Source organism: Sturnira hondurensis, unplaced genomic scaffold (genome assembly GCF_014824575.4).
Source record: "Sturnira hondurensis isolate 20B ecotype Veracruz unplaced genomic scaffold, ASM1482457v3 Scaffold0007865, whole genome shotgun sequence".
NCBI lineage: Eukaryota > Metazoa > Chordata > Mammalia > Chiroptera > Phyllostomidae > Sturnira > Sturnira hondurensis.
The window spans coordinates 3,855,016-3,875,090 of NW_028080496.1; the positions used below are offsets into that span (position 1 = coordinate 3,855,016).

The 20,075-nt window shown below is 49.8% G+C and overlaps 1 protein-coding gene across 1 annotated transcript in view; it reads right to left on the reverse strand.

Annotated features, from left to right (window-relative positions):
* The window catches only part of TICRR (TOPBP1 interacting checkpoint and replication regulator), a 30,515-nt gene extending 11,737 nt beyond the window's left edge, over nt 1–18,778 (reverse strand). The window contains exons 1-12 of the mRNA XM_037053638.1: nt 17,669–18,778; nt 12,482–12,761; nt 11,310–11,548; nt 9,355–9,589; nt 7,864–7,993; nt 5,966–6,102; nt 4,924–5,139; nt 2,276–2,427; nt 1,422–1,522; nt 1,039–1,132; nt 873–952; nt 462–701 (exon numbers count right to left, since the gene is read on the reverse strand). Coding sequence (XP_036909533.1) covers nt 462–701; nt 873–952; nt 1,039–1,132; nt 1,422–1,522; nt 2,276–2,427; nt 4,924–5,139; nt 5,966–6,102; nt 7,864–7,993; nt 9,355–9,589; nt 11,310–11,548; nt 12,482–12,761; nt 17,669–18,457 — 2,693 coding nt within the window. The 5' untranslated portion in view covers nt 18,458–18,778. The remainder of the gene's footprint in view (nt 1–461; nt 702–872; nt 953–1,038; nt 1,133–1,421; nt 1,523–2,275; nt 2,428–4,923; nt 5,140–5,965; nt 6,103–7,863; nt 7,994–9,354; nt 9,590–11,309; nt 11,549–12,481; nt 12,762–17,668) is intronic.
* Between the last annotated feature and the right edge of the window lie 1,297 nt (nt 18,779–20,075).

A 20,075-nucleotide genomic window follows, 5' to 3' on the forward strand; every position in this document is an offset into this window, starting at 1 on the left:
CCAGTCAGGGCACATGCCTGGGTTGCAGGCCAAGTCCCCCAGTGGAGCCACATGAGAGTCAACCACACATTGATGTTCCTCTCCCTTTCTCCCTCCCTTCTTCTCTCTCTCTAAAAGTAAATAAATAAAATTAGAGAAAAAAAATTTTTTTAAGCAAGCTGAAACCTGGAGCTTGTCTTGTGGAAGGCTCCTAGTCCCTAGAGAGCCTGTGATGGTCGAGAGGGGCACTGTGGGCTATGTGACAGACACCATGTGTGCCCTGGTGGCACAGTGTCACAGGCTGATGACACCTTTGGAACCTCCAGGGAACGTGCAGTAGAAACCCCGACGATGGGCTTCTGGGATTCAGACATAAGGGCAGCAGGGAAGTCAACAGACCACAAACAGAGACAGCTGGGCTGCGGCATCCACACACGCTCGGTCCGCACTAGAACAGCCCCTGCGGTTCCTCGAGCTCCTACCTCCTCTTCTTCGCCGACCGCGTGCGAAGCTCCTCCAGTTGGTGGGATTCAGCACCGCCCGACGCTGACCTGGGGGCACTTGACGGAAGAGGCACAGAAAGAGGCGGCGATTGGCTGTCCTGCGTCGCGGAGTCGTCACTGAAGAAGCCTGTCGGAAGGACGTCGGCCAGCTTCTGAGGGATGACGAAGCCCAGGCTGTCGCAGAGTCTCCCGAGCATCTCGGGGATGCAGTCAGCATACCTGCAGGGGAGGTCGGTTCTAAGGGGACAGTCCGCCACCACGGCCCTGTCGCCATCCCCTCCCTCGCCCAGCTTGGGGAGTGGGCCTCACAGTCCCCTGACTGTGCAGCATTACCACGGGAAGTTCCTGGAAAAACAGCTTCAAAGTTAAGGTGGTGGTCATCCAACTTACAAGCTCAGAATTTCTTCCAGGAACTTGGCCAGGTACGCCGAATCCTCGGTTAAACACACCGTGCGCAGCAAATCTGTCACCTGAGGGAGATGTGAGAAAATGACCACGGGCCTCTCTACAGGGAGCAGCATGGCACGGGCCCGGCAGCCCCGGGCGATGCACTTGCCTCATCCACCACCGGCTCCATGGCATCCACACGGTCGGGCACCGACGGGCACTGCCGACACAGCTCCAGACGCAGGAACACCTGAAGCTGGCACCTGGAAAGACAGACGGACGGATGGGCCACAGCTCGGAATGCCACTCGGCCGAAGGCCCCTTCCTGAACCGTACATCTACGTAAGAAAACAACAGCAACAAAAAGGAGAGCTATTGCTTTGCCTCAGCAACGACAAGGTTATGGGTGAACAGGGGACAAACTGCACATTGGGCTGTGAAGAACCGGCGACAAAAACCCGTCCGGCACTCTGCCATCTATTCCAGTCAGATACAAGCGCATCACAGAGTTTTGTTTTGGAGTAATGGTTAAAAAAAAGAAAAGCTACTTACTCTCTGACTCTGTCTTCTTTACCCAGGCTCTTCCCTAGATTCTGTCTGAGAGTTTTGCTGGCTTTTAACAGAGTGTTTTTCACCTGGTCCCGGCAGTCCGTCTGCAAACACAGAAGCGTGTCACGTTCCTTGTCATTACTTCTACTCTCCCCACGGCCAACAGAGGCCCCAGGAAGGGCAGTGTCTTCCCTTCCTCCCCTTATTTCATTTGAATGAAAAATAGTGAAATGAATATTCTTCTTTTCAATCTTTCAAATGAACATGTTTAAAAACAAAGGAAACACTCGGGCACGGACAGAGCAGGCCTGCAATCCGAACTCTGTTGCAGGGAGGGGAGACTCCACGCAGCACTGACGGAGCCACCGGAGCACGCAAACGACTCCGCTCGCTCAGGAGGAGCTGGGCCCCACTCGCCACGGACTGAGGCGGCAGCGTGGACCACGCAGTGCTCCGCAACACTCCCCATGCCTGAGGCTCAGGTGAGCAGCTGGTCAGCAGTACAAACGCCTGAGTCCCAAACACCCAGGGACCTGTGTCCATGCATCTAGAGGACAGCGGGCATCAGCTATTAAACAGACGTCCTAGGTGACCATGAAGTGCGCTCGCCGGCTTATTCATGCAGCTCAGGGGACAGAACTTTCAGGAGCAGGGAAGCATGTGATTACCCGACCTAACACATCTCCTCAATTTCTGCCTTACGCGTTCGCCAGGTCCGACTTCCAAGACCTGTAATTGCACCCCCTTCTGTCCTCACCTGACCGTCACTGAACTGGGCACCGCACAGTGAACGCACGGACCACGCCCAGCCCAAGGCAACGACTGCATCTTCGGCACCGGTCGTCGGGCTCTCTCACCTCTAAGTCCCGGCTGCCTCTAGCCTTCAGGAAAGCCTTCACAGCTGAGATCGTGTTCTGAGCACACGAATGCAACACGGCTCCTCCTGCAGCCACAGCCTTTTGGTAATTTTCATGCAGGTAAGACTGCAGCTCCTCTTCAGTTTTAAAATCTGCGGTGGCGGGTGGGGTGAAATCCAGGACTTCCGGTCAAGATGGCAGAGCGCATCAAGGCCGGCTTGCCTCGCCCCACGACCACGCCAACATGACAGCTATATTACAGAGCACCCCGGGAACCCCCCGAAGACTAGCGGCACCGGAGTCCTACAACTAAGGGACCAGGCAGACATGTTGACACCGGTGGGAGGGGCGGACACGTGGACGGGGCAGGTCCCGCACCGAGGGATCTCTCTCGGCCGCAGAGAGTCCCCTTGAGGAGCGAGGGTCCCAGCCAAGCCAGGGCCATCAGTGCCGGGAAGAAAAGCCCCCACAATGTCTGGCTGTGAAAATCAGCAGATTGCACTGAGAGAGGCGAAGCGCTGCTGTAGACCAAGGTGTTCTCTAAAGGGCAGGAGCAGAAACCACCTGCGCGCAAATTCACTCGCTCTGCTGATAATAAATGATGAAGATCAGAGCAGAAACAAACAAAATAGAATCCTAAAAAAGACACAAAAGATCAATAAAACCAAGAGCTCGTTCTTGGAGTAGATAAACAAGAATGATGGGCCTTTAGCCGGACTCATCAAGAAAAAAAGCGGAGTTCCGAATAAATAAAACCAGAAACACGAGAGAAGCGACAAGTGACACAGAAGAACAAAGGGTTATAAGGAAATGCTACAGACACTCACATGCCAACAAGCTGGACAAGCCGGAAGAAATGGGTACGTTCCTAGAAACACACAATTGCCGAAAGCTGACGGAACGACATGGAATTAATGACCAAACTCCCAACAGACAAGCCACGGACCAGGCGGCTTCACAGGCAAATCTCACCAAATTCAAAGACGAATTAACACCTGTCCCTACCAAACTATTCCCAAAAATTGAAGACAAGGGAAGGCTGTCAAACTCACTTTACGAGGCCAGATTATTGATTCCAAAACTAGACAAAGGCACTATAAAAAAGAGAAAATTATAGGTCAATATCCCTGATGAAAACAGATGTAAAAATCTCCAACAAAATTCTAGGAAATCCAATTCCGCAATACATTAAATGGGTCACACTCCATGATCAAGTGGGATTTGTTCGTGGGACGCGAGGTTGGTAAAAAACATTTGACAAAATCCAGCTCCAATTTATGAGGCGGGGGCACCAAACCCAACAACAATAACAAAAACCCTCAACAAAGTGGGAACAGAGGGAACACACCAATATACTCAAGCCCATGTGCACCAACCACACTCAACCATGAGAAGCTGAACGCTGTTTCTTTAAGACCAGGAACAAGACACAGATGTCCACTTCACCACTTCTGTCCAACACAGTACTAAAAGTCCTAGCCAGTGTTCAGACAAGAAATAAAACACAATTTTCCAAATTGGAAAAGTAGAAACTCTCACTAGTTGCAGATGACCTAATACTACGTAAAGAGAACCCTAAAGAATCCACCAAGAAAGTATTAGAGCTGGTAGATTCAGTGAAGTAGCAGGATACAAAATTAATGTTCAGAAAGTGCTTGCATTTTTATACACCAATAATGCTATCAGAAATAGAAATTAAGAAAACAATTCCACTTACAATTGCATCATAAAGAACAAAATACCTAGGAATAAATTTAATCAAGGAGGTAAAAGACCTCAGAAAATTATAAGACAGTGACGAAAGACACCGGAGACGGAAGCATATATTTTGCTCAGGGACTGAAAGTAGCATCATTAAACTGTAGGTACTGACCAATGCAGTCGACAGAACCAAGGCAATCTCTAGCAAAATACCAACGGCATTTTCCACAAAACCAGAACAAATAGTCCTAAAACTTATATGGGACTGCAAAAGACCCCAAATAGCCAGTCTTGAGAAAGAACAAGGCTGGCGGCACCACGCCACCCGATGCCACACCACACCACATGCTGAAAGGCCCCCAGGACCTCGCCCGCTTCCTCGCCACTGTCTCCCTCCCTTTCCACACGAACGCAGGGAACCGCTTTAACTGCTCGCCCTGCGGCCCAGCCACAGCCCTACCCTGTGACTCTGCAGGGCTCACCCACTTCCCGCCACCACCTCTGCTGTGCTCCTTCTTCAAGGTCTAACCTGCCCGCGCTCCACTGGCTCCTTGGAAGCTTCCTGAGCCTATTCCGGCCAAGACCGACCTTCCCTTTCTCAACTCCTATTATGTCTTTACTAACCAAATGAGCAAGTATTTTCTGTCACGGATCCCAGCTCTATGGATTAGCTGCATCAGTTCATTATATACATGTGTACATGAATATATACATCCATATGTATCTCTCAGTATATACCTGCTCATTACTGTTCTTTGTAGCTGGGCCGTAAATCTAAGGAGAGGGCACTATCTTGTTACTGTGCTCCCCATAGCACACGTGTGGGCACGGAACAGACACTCCATAAACGTTCGCTGGCTGGGGAAGTGATGGGAACACCTAAGCACAGGAGGGAATGGGAGAGCACACAGGGACCGGGACACCGAGCGCGCGGCAGCGAGCAGCACCTTTCGCTCTGGAGCTCCGCGCTCTTCCCCGGCTCTCCAGTTTAGCCGCCACTCTCCCGCCGGCTGTCTTCTGGGCCCCCTGCTCCCCAGCGGCTTCTAGACTGGCATCCGGATGCAACTTCTGGGCCTTGACATTCAGCCTCGCCACGTTCAGCATCTTCAGGGAGCGGCACATGGTGGTCATCTTCTGCCTCACTGGGGTGCGAGGGCCGCCCCCTGCCCGCGCACGGTGAGAAGAAATGGAAAATTGTTTCTATCCCCAGCAGAACCAAGCACTGCTTGTTACAAAAAATAAAAAATCTGCCCCCCAAAAACACGACTTTAATTCTGCACCAAAAGCTACTTTTCCCACTTCATGATGCAAGAACTTTTCTTGGAAGCTTAGGCTAAAGAACAAATGTACATCATGTATATCATGATGTACACACCAGTATTATTTATAATGAGAAACAATCTGGATGTTCAACAACATAGGATTTTGTCAGTGTTGTTAAGCAATGAGGTGAAATAGTAACTGAAAAGGCAAGGTAGCAGATGAACTAATTTGGTAAGTGGCACACAGAGTTGTAGTTAAAGTTCTGCTATAATTAAAAATGAGTATTGTTTGTCTTGACCGGTGTAGCTCAGTGGATTGGGCATCATCCCACAAAGCAAAAGGTCGCCTGTTCGATTCCCAGTCAGGGCACACGCCTGGGTTGCACACCAGGTGCCTGGTTGGGGTTGCGCGTGAGGCAGCTGATGGGTGTTTCTTTCACACATAGGTGTTTCCCTCCTTCTTTCTCATTCCCTGCCCCTCTCTCTAAAAGCAAATAAAGTCTTTAAATAAAATATAAATAAAAGTAAAAATGACTTACTCATTACGAAGGTAGAATTGTGGCTGATTTTTAAATCACTATTTTACTAACGTAATTATTTTCAAATTTGAATTAGAGAAACTTGTCCCCGTTTGTTCAGTTACCATTTCAACCTCATTTTAGGGAATGGTGGCCTTTTAAACATAGTCTCACGGAAGACCGCGCAGAAACCCCCTCCTCGTGCATACATTTCCTCCGGCGGTCCTCCCGGCCCAGCGCCGACTCCTCGCGAGCCTTCCGCAGGTAGAGTTCCGACAGGCGCCGTGTGAGCTCACTGTCTGTCTGGGAGGGCTCCTCCTTGCTAGACGGCGCGGCCTGCAGTAAGCTGTGAACACGAGGCGTCTAGTAAAAAACTGGACTCTGATTTCCCGAGATGCCTTACAGAGTAAACAACAGTGAGTTTTGATAAGCTAATCAAAATGTGTCCCCACGAGATGCCTTCAAAAATGTCTTTTCTCAGGAGGGAAAAGGTCCCTTGTCTCACTTAGGATTTGAACACACTCAGAGGCAGGAGCTACCTGTTCACAGAACCATTCATCGTTACACACAGCATTGACTTTCATTCATCAGACCTGCATGTCCTAGGGGGCCTGTCTAAATCCGGGACCACTGCACTTCCTGGGCCCCCATCCTGTCCCACCGGCCCCCCTGTGGACCCTTCCACTCTGGCACGTTCACACTGGAGCTTGTGGTAAGCTTTCCTCTCTTGGGGAGAGTGCGCCTGTTTTGTTCTGAGCCCCTTCGAGCTGTGCCCTGCCCACGAATCAGAGGGCTCATCATCACCAAGATGTCATTTCTTCCCAAAGTGACCTACAGACTCCATGCACACCATGGAAAACCCTGGCAGGCTGCTTGGTGGAAATTAACAGGTCGAATCTAAAACTTACATCGAAATGCAAAAAAGTCTAGGACAGCCGAACCAATTCAGGGGTAGGGGCTTGGAGCCGGGAGGACATAGACTACCTGATGCCAGGACTCAAGACAAAGGGGAGTTCTGATCACTTCTGGGCCAGATCGGGCCCAGAGGCAGGCCTGCACGGTGGCAGTCGCCTGATCCCCACAAAGGCACCTCAGCAAGACAAGAGAGAGAACCTATTTAAACAGAGGAACAGTGCCCACTGGGTGTCTGTGCGGGAAAACGACCCTTCACTGCCTCAGCACTTTGCATTTCCGCCACATGGTGCATTGCTCACACTGCTTGTTTCTGATCATCCCACCTTGCCTTTGCGCTCCTGCTTAGGTAACTCCACTCGGCTTCTCAGAGTCCTCTTCGGTTTCTGTGGGTTCTATTGTTTGTTTCCTGTTTGATTCATTGTTATTCTTATCTTTACTACTGCCTTCCGTCTTCATTTCTTGGGTTTCCTCTCTTGTGTCATTTTCTGTGTTGGACACTTAGCTAATTTATTTTTAATTTTCCTTCTTTAAAAGACAGTTTAAGTCTATAAATTTTCTTTCGAGTATAAATTTAGCCGTATTATACAAGTGTGCAATTTCCCATTTTTAGAGATGTAATACTAAATATTTTCTCACAACCATAACATGGGAGAACGTTTTATTTTTGTAATTGTTTCCAAGTTCTGTCAGGTGGTGAAACACACAGAACGTAAATGTATTCACGTGCATTCACAACACTGCGCCGCCATGGCCTGTGACAGTCCTCTCCAGAACTCTCGTCTCGTAAAACCGGGATGTACACCCACCAAACAACACTCTCCTTTTGTAGTTTTATTAAATTTACTTGTTTAACTTTGAAAATCATTTAATTTCAGTAGAAATGGTTTCTAACACAACCCTACTGGTTTTAAATTTGCTTTTTCAAATTTTTTTAAAAATTACAGTTGGCATTCAGTATTATTTTATGTCCGTCTCACCAGTACAGAATGATGGGTGGACATTTACATAGTTTCCAGAGTCGTAAGCCCAGTACCCACCTGGCACCACACACAGTTACATAATTCGGTTTTCATATTATTGAACTATACTCATGAAATGTGGTCTATTAAAGTGTGCACGCGCACACACACACACACACACACCCAGCTCTGGCCTCAGTCATCAACACCCAGAGAAGCAGAACAGGTTTTACCAAAACGACTCCATCAAGCTGGAACTGGCGCCGCTCAGGTTGGAGCAGGGAAACCAGCTCTCGGTGACCGCGGGGGTCCAGGGCGCGGTGCGGCCGAGCTCCTGCTGGACCCACTCTGGACCGGGAGGAGCTGCGGGGAACAGAGCAGAGATGGGGAGGAAAGAGGTGTGAGAACCAAAGTGGTGGTCCCTGCACTGGCTCCTGCCAGGGACCCACCACCTCCTCCCCAAGGACATACAAAGGGGCATTAACTGCATTCCTTCAGCTGCACCAACTCCGACAGGCCCGTGTCTACAAAAACCGCTACTGAGCAGACACACAGGTGTGGGCTTGCAGCGCTGCCGCGTCTCAGACACAGCGGACACGCACCTGGCCCACAGCCTGTCGGGAACCCACGCTCCCTGCCGTTTCTGTGAAGCCTGGGCCCAAATACTGCCCTTTCAACAAGGCCCGCTTAAAACTACCCTCTTCTAGTCCTGACAGGTGTGGCTCAGTGGGGAGCGTGCTGGCCTGCAAACCAAGGGGTTGCTGGTTCAATTCCCAATCAAGGCCCATTTCTGGGTTGAGGCTGGGCCAACAGTAGGGGGCGGTACACAAGGCCACAATTCATGTGTCTGTCCTTTTTTCTTCCTCCCTTCCCATCTAAAAATAAAAATCTTCATAAAATAAAATTGCACCCCTCCAACTCCCCTTTAACATGCTCCTTTCCCGTTTTCCTGTTTATTATATAGCAATGACCCCTGTTAAGTAGATTATATAACTCCCTTATACAGTTTATTGTGCCTTCTCCCCGGACTGATGGCAAACCCCACTACGGCAGAGACCTTTGTCCATTCTGTTCACTGACGTCATCCCCAAACCTAGAACCGTGCCTGACACGTGGCAGGCACTCCCCAAACCTGTTCAGGAGGCAGAAGATCACATTCATTTTATTTTTATCTACCCAGCACAGATAACGATGCCACACACTGGAAGGCAGATGGAATCCCAAGGTTGCAGGTGCAGCCTTCATTAAATTCGCTGAAAACCAGTTTGCATACTAGGCCTGTGGATTCAACCCAGCTTCACAGAGCCTTTGGTCTTCTCAAAAGAGCTTTGGCCTGGCTGGTGTAGCTCAGTGGATTGAGCCTGCGAACCAGAGGATCGAGGCTCGATTTCCAGTCAGGGCACATGCCTAGGTTGCAGGTCAGTTCCCTGCAGGCCAGCTCCCAGTAGGGGACCCATGAAAGGCAACCATACATTGATGTTTCTCTCCCTCTCTCCTTCCCCTCTAAAGATATATAAATAAATAAAATCTTTTTTTAAAAGGGGGGGGCCTTTGAGATTTCTACAAGGAAACATGACTTGCACTGCCTGAAGCACTACTGTTTGCTTTTACCTGTTTTATAACAGATATCGAGGCTCTACCAAGAGCATACTGAAAAAAAATCCTGATGCTGGAAGTGGCTGCGAACCACTGCCCTGGGTGCCAGTAATCGGTTCAGAACTAACCCGCGGCGGCGGAGTCCTCCAGCAGGTTGTGAGCCTGGTTCACCACAACGTCCACCACACCGGGGAAGAGGGGCGCTGCATCCTGGGGGCTCCCTGCCACCACTGCCTGGAGAACGTGTCTTTGAAATCCTGCCTCCTCGGTGCGGAACACGGTGAGAACTGTAGCGCTGGCAGACAGCGGGGACATGACTCCGGTGAGGGGCGGCCCGCCGTCCCCAGGGTCCACAGTGGCAACCTACACAAGAAGTTGTAGTTAGTTGAGAATGTCGCTGACGTATGTATAAAGAACGTCGCTCAGTAAGAGAAACAGCAGCCTCTCCCAATGATTATTCACAAAAAAAAAAAACTAGAGTAGAGACGGGCTTGCGGGTGTTAGTGCTGTTATTGAATTTACAGATCACGTAATCCTATCTCCTCAACGCACAAACAGGGAAAGTCCGGGTCCACCGGGAGTGTGTTCTGAGCATGCGCTCTGTGCTCGTTGTAACTCACTGCGCCCCCAGCCACTCGGAGGCAAACATGGTTCCCGCCCCACGTTATTGAGGAGGGCTGAAGCCGAGGAATAAGTAACCTGTTCCAGGTCGCCCAGTTAGCAAGGGACAGAAGCCACTTGAGTATGAATCCCAAACCTGTGCTTAACCACGGGACAGTATGGCCACTGCGGGGTTAACCAGCTCAGAAGGCGGGCAGAGAGGCGAGACCTGATCCGGATCCCACCCCACGACACCCTCCCGGTGCTCTTCCGTCTGACACGTCAGGGCAGAGAACCCTTAGAACCTCTGCTCGGGGACCGCCCAACTCATCTCCAGGATGTCTCACACTGCGGTCCAGGAGAGAGGAGCCTTCTGCGGTTACAAAAGCAGAAGACAAAATAAGGCAAGGGATTTGTTGGCAGTTTAAAAATAGGTAGTATTCCTTTTTAGAAGCCACTTCTAAGTTTGTGTAACTACTGGATACTATTATATCTAATTTTACAGTGCAGGGCTTTTAAAAAATGAAATGTACTTTTTTACATAAAAGTCATAGGTATGTATCAAGTCTCCCCCCATCCATGGGAGATGCATTCCAAGCCCCGCAGTGGGTGCCTGAAAGCACCCAGCACTGCACGCTATATACACACACACACACACACACATTTTTTCCTGTGTGTACAGGCCTGTGATACAGTTTACTTCATAAATTAGACACAGTAAGAGATCAACAGGCAACAATAAAGCAGTACAATTGTAACAATACACTGTAACAAGTTACATGAATGTGGTTTGTCCCCCTCAACACATCCTCCTGTACCATCCGCGCCTGTCCACCTGAAGGGAGCACTTCCGGCCTCGCTGTAGCCTCTCTGACGTGTGAGCACCACTAGCCTTGCGCTCTGCGGCCATGGTTAAGTAAAACAAGGGCCATCTGAACGCATGCGCCGTGACACTGAGACGGCTACTAACCTAATGGGCAAGGGGTGGAGGCGGCATAGAGACACTGCACAAAGGAACGGCCCACGTCCCAGGCAGGACGGCGCGAGAGAGTTCATCACACGATCCAGAACAGCTTGCAATTTAAAACTTATTTCCGGAATTTTCCATTTACTATTTCAGACTGCATTTGACCGTGGAAAGTGCAAACACAGATCATGAGGGTGGAGGAGGAGGAGTGACTGTCCCCCCACTTCACCACCCTAACACGGTCTCGGCGTTTGGCCCGCAGCCCTTCTCCTCGTGTGAGTCTCATGTCACTTCATGGGACCCCAGGCACTCGGACTTCCACACACTGTTTTTTCACTGATGAGCAGCGTCCGGGTCCTGTGGTGTGGGTGACATCACTCACACACATCTGTCCTGCGGAGACTGTATTATGTGCATGTGTCCATGTGCCTGGGATCCTGTGACAAGAACTCGCGGTTCCCTTTACAGTGTGACCTTAGGCAAGAATGACTGAGCACATGCGTGGATGAGACCTACCAGATGTAACTCTTCGGCAGTCAGCCTGTCCACCAGCTGCTGAAATAGCGCCCTTTGGGTCCATGGACGCTGCTCGGGACTCCGGAGCATCCAGCTGTCACTGCCCACAGTGCTGCTCATTGGCAGGGACCACCGGGTGGCCGTGCCTTTTAGAAAAATGCGGACTGGTTTCAGAAAGCGTCTCTGATGCATGGCCAAGGGCTCCAGGACAACTGCCCATGCCTCTTGAATCTCTTTGCCTGTGAGAAATGAAGAAGATCTAATGTAATCAACAGCATTATAATGTAATAAATGGTTACTAATCACAGACTGAACAGTAAGAAGAATAAAAAATGAGATAGTCAGCTGAGGGACTATCATTGCTACTTAGTTCACATTCAGCCCTCAACCTGTTGCCAACAGCAAGTTCACGGAGCTTGACAAGAAAAGCTGTACGTGAACAGCATTACAGGGCGTCAGGACGTCTGGCGTGGGACGTCTGGCGTCAGGACATCTCAGTAACCATGACTTAGAAATAAATATTCAAGCAGTACTTGCTACTTACAAAAAGAAGATGTCACTTCTGAAATCCACAAAACACAGTGCACAGCGTATCTTATGAGGCGATTGCATTCTAAAGATGAAATTGCTTAAACAAAAATTTCCTTGACCTGCCCATAATGTATACCAGAGTTTACCGTTCATCTTTCTATATAGTGCCATTTCCGTGTGAACACACAGCGACTCAGAAATGAGCTTCACCACGCAGTGAACAAAGCACATGGAGGAGGGTCCGGCACGCTGGCTCCTCCTGGTCACAAGCACCGCCCTCCGCTTTTTTTTTCTTATCAGTCATGGTCTCCCCGTGGTCTAAGTTCATCAGTCTCTTCTATGAGGCAAGGGAATGTTACCGCCCATCTGCTTGGGCGCTTGAGCAATATTGTCTTTCTTTGCTGAGAGGCCCTTTGAAAGCAATCACTTATTCTTTCTACCCGTGGGCTGGTGGACGTGCTGTGCCAGAGCTCTGTCCTGTCCTGCTCGGCCCCCGATGCTGCTGACACACACTCACAAGCCCTTGTTGAGGGGCTGGGCTGCCTGAAATCCCAAAGAAGTTGAGAGCAGGGGCCCGCCTTGAAGAAATGGATAGACAGTAACTGAGACCAGAACCCCTGGAACAATCATTATCTGCTTACCCTCAACGGGGAGAAACAACGTTCCTTCCGTCCGTGGAAATGAGGCTTCGTACTCAGGAGAGTTGTAGAGCAAACAGTTTAAAGTGGAATCGGTTGGCAGGGTGGAAATCCACGAGGAGAAGCCAGGTTCCCTGGACAGCTGCGTTTCACCACCAGGCGGAGACTCCCCAGCTTTCACACTGTCCTGGCTCCATGTGTCCGAAGGCAAGATGGCGCCCCCTACCTGCTGGAGCAGTTCGCATACCGCCCAGTACCCGAGGTGGTCTGGGGTCTCCCGCAACTGAAATAAAATTACAAAGGACATCAAGTTATTCTAAATGAGACATTCAAAATGAAGCTAAGGGAAACCAGGAGAAAGTAAAGTTGATTTCTGCACTACAGGATCAAAGGACACAATCAGTGTGTGTGTTGAACCCAACCCAGATAATGGCCAGCATCCTAGTATTGTGCAGCCCAAGAATAGAATTACTACATAACACGCCTTCAAGAAAGTGTCCCTTTAGGAAAAAGGCCAGTTCAATTCTATTTCCCATCAAGAAACAGAAGGGAGATTTCCAGCCAAGATGGAGGCCTAGGTAGACACACTGTGCCTCCTCCAACCACCAAAAGGACAACAATTTAAAAACAAAAAATAACCAGAACTGACAGAAAAATGAACTGTATGGAAGTCCAACAACCAAGGAGTTAAAGACACATTCATCCAGACTGGTAGGTGGGGCGGAGACTGGCTGCCACAGCAGAGAAGACCCATGGCAAGGAGGCGGCTGGTGACTGGCGGTCCCACATTCCCATGCAGATAAACCAGGCGAAACCGGGGAACAGGACGTACCACACAACCCAGGGCCCCAAAACAAGAAAATAAAGCCTCAAACTACTGATTGAAAACATCTGTGGGGGTTAAAGGGGCGTATCTAAGAAAAAGAAGATAAAAAATACATCCAGTAAAATGATAGCAAATTCACGATTATTAACAACCACACTTAAAATAAAATATAAACAAAAACAAACTAAGCGAACTACTAGAACAGGAACAGAAACACAGAAATGGAGATCACATGGAGGGTTAGCAACAGGGGAGTGGAAGGAGGAGAGAGGGGGGAAAGTACAGAGAATAAGTAGCACAGATGGTAGCTAGAAAATAGACAGGGGGAGGGAAAGAATAGTATGGGAAAGGTAGAAGCTAAAGAACTTGTAAATATGAGACATGGACATGAACTAAAGGGGTGAATGTGGGTGGGAGGGGGTGTGCAGGGTGGAGGGGAGTGAAGGGGGAAAGTGGGACAACTGTAATAGCATAATCAATAAAATATATTTTTAAAAATTAAAAAATAAAAATAAAGCCCTGGCTGGTGTAGCTCAGTGGATTGAGCGCGGGCCTGCGAACCAGAGGATCGCGGTTCAATTCCCAGTCAGGGCACGTGCCTGGGTTGCAGGTCAGTTGCTGGCAGGGGCCAGTTCCCAGCAGGGGATGCACAAGAAAGCAACCATACATTGATGTTTCTCTTCCTCTCTCCTTCCCTTCCCCTCTAAAGATAAATAAATAAATATTTTTTAAAAAATTAAAAGAAAAATAAAAGAAGCAGAAGGGATGCAAATCACTAGGAGCTACACCACAGAATGTTAAGAGTCGGAAGGAATACAAAACACATTGATAAAACAACCCTGTCCCCCACAGCAATGGGCAGGTATCCTGGGAGCCAGGCAGGCCCTCAACACCCCGTCTGCACTAACGCTCTCACCACCTCTCTCTCTCTCTTTTTTATTTAATTATTGTTCAAGCACAGTTTTCTGTCTTTTACTCCCATCCCAGCCCAGCCCCCCCCAGTGCTCCCCATCTCCCTCCCATTCCCCCCACACCTTAGTTATTGTCCATGTGTCCTTTATACTTGTTCCTGTGAATCCTTCCCCTTTTCCCCTGGAATTCTCTCCCCTCTGCCCTCTGGTCCCTGTCAGCCTGCTTGTAGTCGCAAAGCCTTTGCCCAGCCTCTCACCCTTTGGCAGGCTGGCTCGAAGAAGTGCTCACATATCAGCAGCACGCTGCTTCTCCAAACACTTCCCAGGGCTTCCCGTCAGTCATCTGCATGGTGTGGTAGTTCCAGCACAGCGGCAGAGCCCTCCACACAGAACCCTGATCCTTCCCAAACGCACTCTCTTCCCCATGTTCATCCCTAGCTTCTGGGCACGCTGGATCATTTGCGGTTTCCTGAACACGCCGCATTTCACAGTGCTTCCACGTTTCCACTGATTCTGTTTCCTGTCCCTTCCACTTCCTGGTTTACCAGCTGGAGGGTAATCACAGCATAGACTTTCACCCAGCTCAGACCCTGCTTTCTCTGTAAAAGCCATGCCTTACTCCTTCACATTCAACTCTTATTGAGCAACGTTTAGGGCCCATGACCCAGCAAGGCATATTCTGTCTTGGAGAATCCCAGAGTCGGGGCGGAGGGTGAGTAAAGGAGCAATAAGGTGGAATATGTAACTCAGCAGCACAGGATAACAACAGGAACTGTGGGAAAACGAAGGAGGAGCATCTACCCTAGACAAGGATCGTCAGCTGGGTTCCTACCCCACAGGTGCTCACAACTGGAGACCCTAAGTTGCTAGGTCATCGTCAAACTTTGTTTTATTATAGTCATGTTCAGAGGGGGCTAAGAGTGCCCAAGGTCAAAGCAAGACAATGAAAGACCAGTTTGAGAACCCAGGACTAGGACTATCTTGGATAGTGCTTTCAAAGTGAGGACTGTGCCCTGACCGCTGTGGCTCAGTGCCTTGGGCACAAAGCGAAAGGTTGCTGGTTCCATTCCCAGTCAGGGCACCTGCCTGGGTTGCAGGTCCAGTCCCTGGTTACGGCGAGTACAAGAGGCAACCAATCCATGTTTCTATCTCACACTGATATTTTTCTCCTTTTGTCCCTCCCTTCCCACCTCTCTAACAACAAATAAAAGCTTTTTTTCTCTTGAGATTTTACTTATTTTCAGAGAGTGGAAAGAAGGGAGAAAGACGAGGAGAGAAACATCGACATGTGAGAGAAACCTGTGGACCTGGCCTGCAACCCAGGCATGTGCCTTGACCGGAAATCGAACCAGTGACCTTTGGCTTACAGGTCAGCACTTAATCCACTGAGCCACAGAAGCCAGGGCAAATAAATAAAATCTTTAAAAAAAAACAATAAAAGAGGCTTGCAACCCATTGATGGTCCTAGATGGATCCTTTGATCAATCAACTGCATGGTTCATAATCAGCACTGAAAAAAGAAAAAAAAAGGATAGAAAATATCAGAACACAGTAGAAAATATCACATGCAGTGCAGACAAATGAGGTATTGTGGAACGCTGGGCTCAGGGGTGCACACCAGTGTGGAAAATGCCGTAAGAGGTTAGTCAGTCAGTCAGTATGCACCGTTCCCAGGCCTGCCTTCCCTGCTGCAGGGGAGAATGGGAAAGCGAGGTCAGATGCCATCGGTCCTGGTTAGGCTTTTCTGCCAGAGGGAAACAAAAAACTTGTTGAAATTGTTTCAATCAGAGGATCAGCAAACAGACAAACAAAAAACGCACAAGCAGTATATGGAGTATGGTTAAATTTTTCATTTTTATGCATATGGTAGGGTGACCGCCATTTCCTAGTGGTAGTTTCAGATTTGGAGGTTATAACTATCCCAGATAGAAGCTGCAAGAGAGCAGGGACCACACCTGTCTGGCTCACTAGCACACCCAGCAGATACACAAGAAATATGCACTGGATACATCAGAAGCATAAAGTTAGAAACGTACCAGGGTCCCTGAACCTTTGCCAGAGTTCCAGCTTGGCCTTCCTCACCCCACCCCCACCCCCTGAATCTGAGCTTCCAGACTGAGCCCCACCAGGCAGGCCCTGCATTTTCTCTCCTTCCCTCTCCTCCCTGGGTGGGGAGGCTCCCTATTGCCTCCACCGTGTGGCTGGAGGCTCTTGAACGAGAAAGGACAGATCATCACCACCCCCCCCAAAAAAAAACAGAAAAGTTTAAAATTACCTGCTTACACCTGACGGGTGTTTTCTTAGAGGAAATAACCTAACAAATGTGAGAAGCCTCAGAAAAGACCCATTGTGTCTTATGGTGGAATATCAGAACTGGAAGGGATCTTTAAAAAAATCCTGTCCCCCAAGTCAAGATTGCTCTTCATTTAGAATTGAAGGGCAGATAGATAAAGAGCTTCCCAGACAAGAAAAAAACTAAATAAGTTCATCCTCACCACATCATTATATGAAATGTTAAAGGGACTTATTGAAGAAAAAGATCAAAACTACAAACAATAAAATGGCAAAAAGACCTATTTATCAACCATTGAATCTAAAAAGCAAACTCAGCGGATGAGAAGAACAGAGACAGAATCATGGATACAGAGGGTGTTTGGATGGTTGCCTGACGGGAGGGGGATGAAGAAGCACAAACAGGTAGTTACAGAACAGCCATGGGGATGTCAGTTACAGTATAGAAAGGGAGCAGCCAAGGAACTTACACTCGTGACCCATGGACGTGAACAAGGGTGGGGGGATTGCCTGAGGGAGTCGGGGTGTGGACGGAGAGGGGCAAAGAGGGAAAATCAGGACACCTGTAATAGCATAAGCAATAAAATATAATTTTAAAAATAAAAGGTTAGAGAAAAAAAGATCCTGTCAACCTATCGTAATACCATTCCGAAAAGAAAGCGAGTAAGGAGGTCCCCGTTTTCCTAGTCTGGTCCATTGCTGCGCAGCCAGATATTTCAGCCCACATCTGGACCAGCCACACACACTAATGACGCCCGCCCCTTTGCCGACCAGGACTAGGAAAGGGCGTCCCAGGAAAGGAGAACAGCCCACAGATCCTCCCCTAAATCCCTCAGGGCGGGACTCAGCCGCTCCCTGTCCCCGGGCGTCCGCCCACCATAATTCCCTCTCGCTCCTCTTCCCCCTAACCACGTTACCGTCACCCTTCTCCCCACTAAGCTCCAAAGGCCCCCGCTACGTTTGCCCCCGTAGCTCGTTCCCTGAGCCCCTTTCTTCTCTATGCAACAGTTTGAGTCTTGGCACTGAATTCTTAGGGAAACAAGGTGCGGAGTTCGCGCCGCCAGCGCTTTGATTTAGTGGGTAGCGAGGGCCTGCCTGCCTACCTGTGTCATCGTCAGGTCCGGTTCACCAAGAGACCACCGCGCGCTGCCTCTGACTTACCTGCGACCTTTCGGTGGTGTCCACCCAGTACAAGGTGATTTTTCGGGCGATCATGCCTTCCTGGACCCTCTTGGGCAGCAGCTTCTCCATCAGCTGCCTGGCGGGGGGAAGCGGACCATGCGCCTGGGCCTCGCAGCCGGACACGAACTGCAGCAGCTCCCTCTGCGAGTGCGGACAGGGGGCCAGCAGGAAGACGGCGTTGCCAAAGCCCCCGAGCGCGGCCCCGGCCTCCCTGGCCTCGCTCTCCACGTCCAGCAGCCGCCTGCCGCTGCTGCGCAGCACCGGCTTGGCCGGCGACGTGATCTCGGGCCGGTCCCACTGGTAGTCCAGCAGCGTCTCCATCAGGGCGCCGTGCGTGTGGGCGGCCCTGGGCGCCGGGCCGGGCAGGTGGACGCCGAGGGCGCCATCCCCGAGCCGGGCCTCCAGCTCCTCCTCAAAGTCCTCCCAGGAGCGGGCCCCCAGCTCGCGGAAGTCAGACACGCGGGAGGGCCGGCTCCGCGCCCCCAGAGAGTCAAAGAACCGGAAGGCCCAGCGGACCCTGGCCAGGCCGAATCGGCAGCTGAGGTAGATGAGGAGGCGCAGGGCGGCCCGCCGCGCCAGGCTCTGGCCGGCGGTGCCGCCCGCGGTATCCAGCAGCAGCATTACGTGCTGACAACAGGCCATGTCGGCCGCGCCGCCGCCGGACCGCCGGGGCTGGTCCCTGGAATCCTGCTTCAGGGATCCAGCACATTCACCTCTCCTCCGGATCCAGGTCAAAAAGCTCGCGCGCTCTCCAGGAAACGCTACCATTGGCGGAGCCAGTTTACAAGTTCAGCTCTTATTGGTCCCTTCCTTTACGTAATTTACGTGAGCGACTGTCTTCCTCGGAGCTGATTGGAAGGGCATGGGGCAAAACGTCTGTTTGACTGGAGGAGGGCGTGTCTGTAGGCGGGGCTCTGTGTTCCGGGAAAATCTTAACATTGATTGGCCTAAGCCTTCGTTTTAAAATTTAAAGAGGCGGTGCTAGGGCGGTGTCTGAAAGTTTCCCTTCTGGGAAGGAGATGTGAGTTTGGGCGACAGTGCGCAGGTGTGAAACGCACACCTATGGGGCAGGGATCCCCCAACATCCAGGCCGCAGACCAGAACGGGTCTGGGCCTATCAGGATCCCGAGGCACAGCAGGATGCGAGCGTGAATGTAATGCGTTTGAATCATCCTGAAACCATTCCCCCTTGAGTGGAAACATTGTCTTCCACAAAGCGGGTCCCTGGTGCCAAAAAGCTTGGGGACCCGCTCCAGGAGATGTTTACAATGTCCTTGAAAACAGCACCGGGAAGGAGTTTGAGATGGTTTGAATCCAACTGGGTTGAAGCCACCCTAAACTGTCTATGGAGTAAAATCTACTGCAAAGACTTTAATTTTCTGTAATGTAAGTGAAGTTATTAAAAATGAAAAGTAGCCCTGTCTGGTGTAGTTCAGTGGATTGAGCGGGGGCCTGTGAACCAGATTGCGGTGGTTCTGTTCCCAGTCAGGGCACATGCCTGGGTTGCAGGCCAGTTCTCGGCAGGGGATGCATGAGAGACAATCACACATTGATATTTCTCTCCCTCTCTCCTTCCCTTCCCCTCTAAAGATAAATAAAATCTCAAAAAAATGAAAAGTTCACTCCCTTTGTCCCAGGAACTTATAGGAGTTTCTCTGAAGAAGGTAACCAGCTCCCAAAAAAAGAGATATGGACATCATAGAGTTTTTTAATTTGAGAAAAATTGGAAACAACTCTAATGGGAATCAGAGGTACTATACCTCTGATTGAGGTATGGTACCCAAGGGGAAGGAATGTTGTGTAGCTTTCTAAAATAATACGGTTGTTATATGTAATGTTAGATTAAATTTAAAAAGACCACAAACAGCACACACATTTTCTCCAAATATTCTGTCCATATGTATATTTCTAAACTGTTGAGCTAATACTGTGCATGAAACTTGTCTGTGATTGTTTCTGGGTGGTGAGATTGTGGTGACTTTTAATCTTTTTATTTTACATTTTCTGATTTTCCAAAATTCTGTACTTCTATATTACTTTCATAGTGATCTGGGGCGGGGAGGAGATATTCTTTAATGAATAAAAAGAATCCTGGATTGCAGAAAAGGTTGTGACCCTGGGGGAGGGCAATACCTATTATTGGTTGTGACAGCAGAGAGGAACTTAAACTCTCTTGCAAAACCTGGCTGCCTTTCCTTCCAGTCCCGAGAGTCTCTGACCCAATAGCTCGGAGAAAGACCATCAAGTCCACGTGGTCTCTGCACGTTTTCCAAATCACACCTGGGCATCCCAGGCCACCCACATGCACAGCACCCGAAAAATGCTGTGTGAACTTTTAGGAGTTTGCTTCATTTTCTAAACTGTGAGTCCTGAGATGGCAAGAACT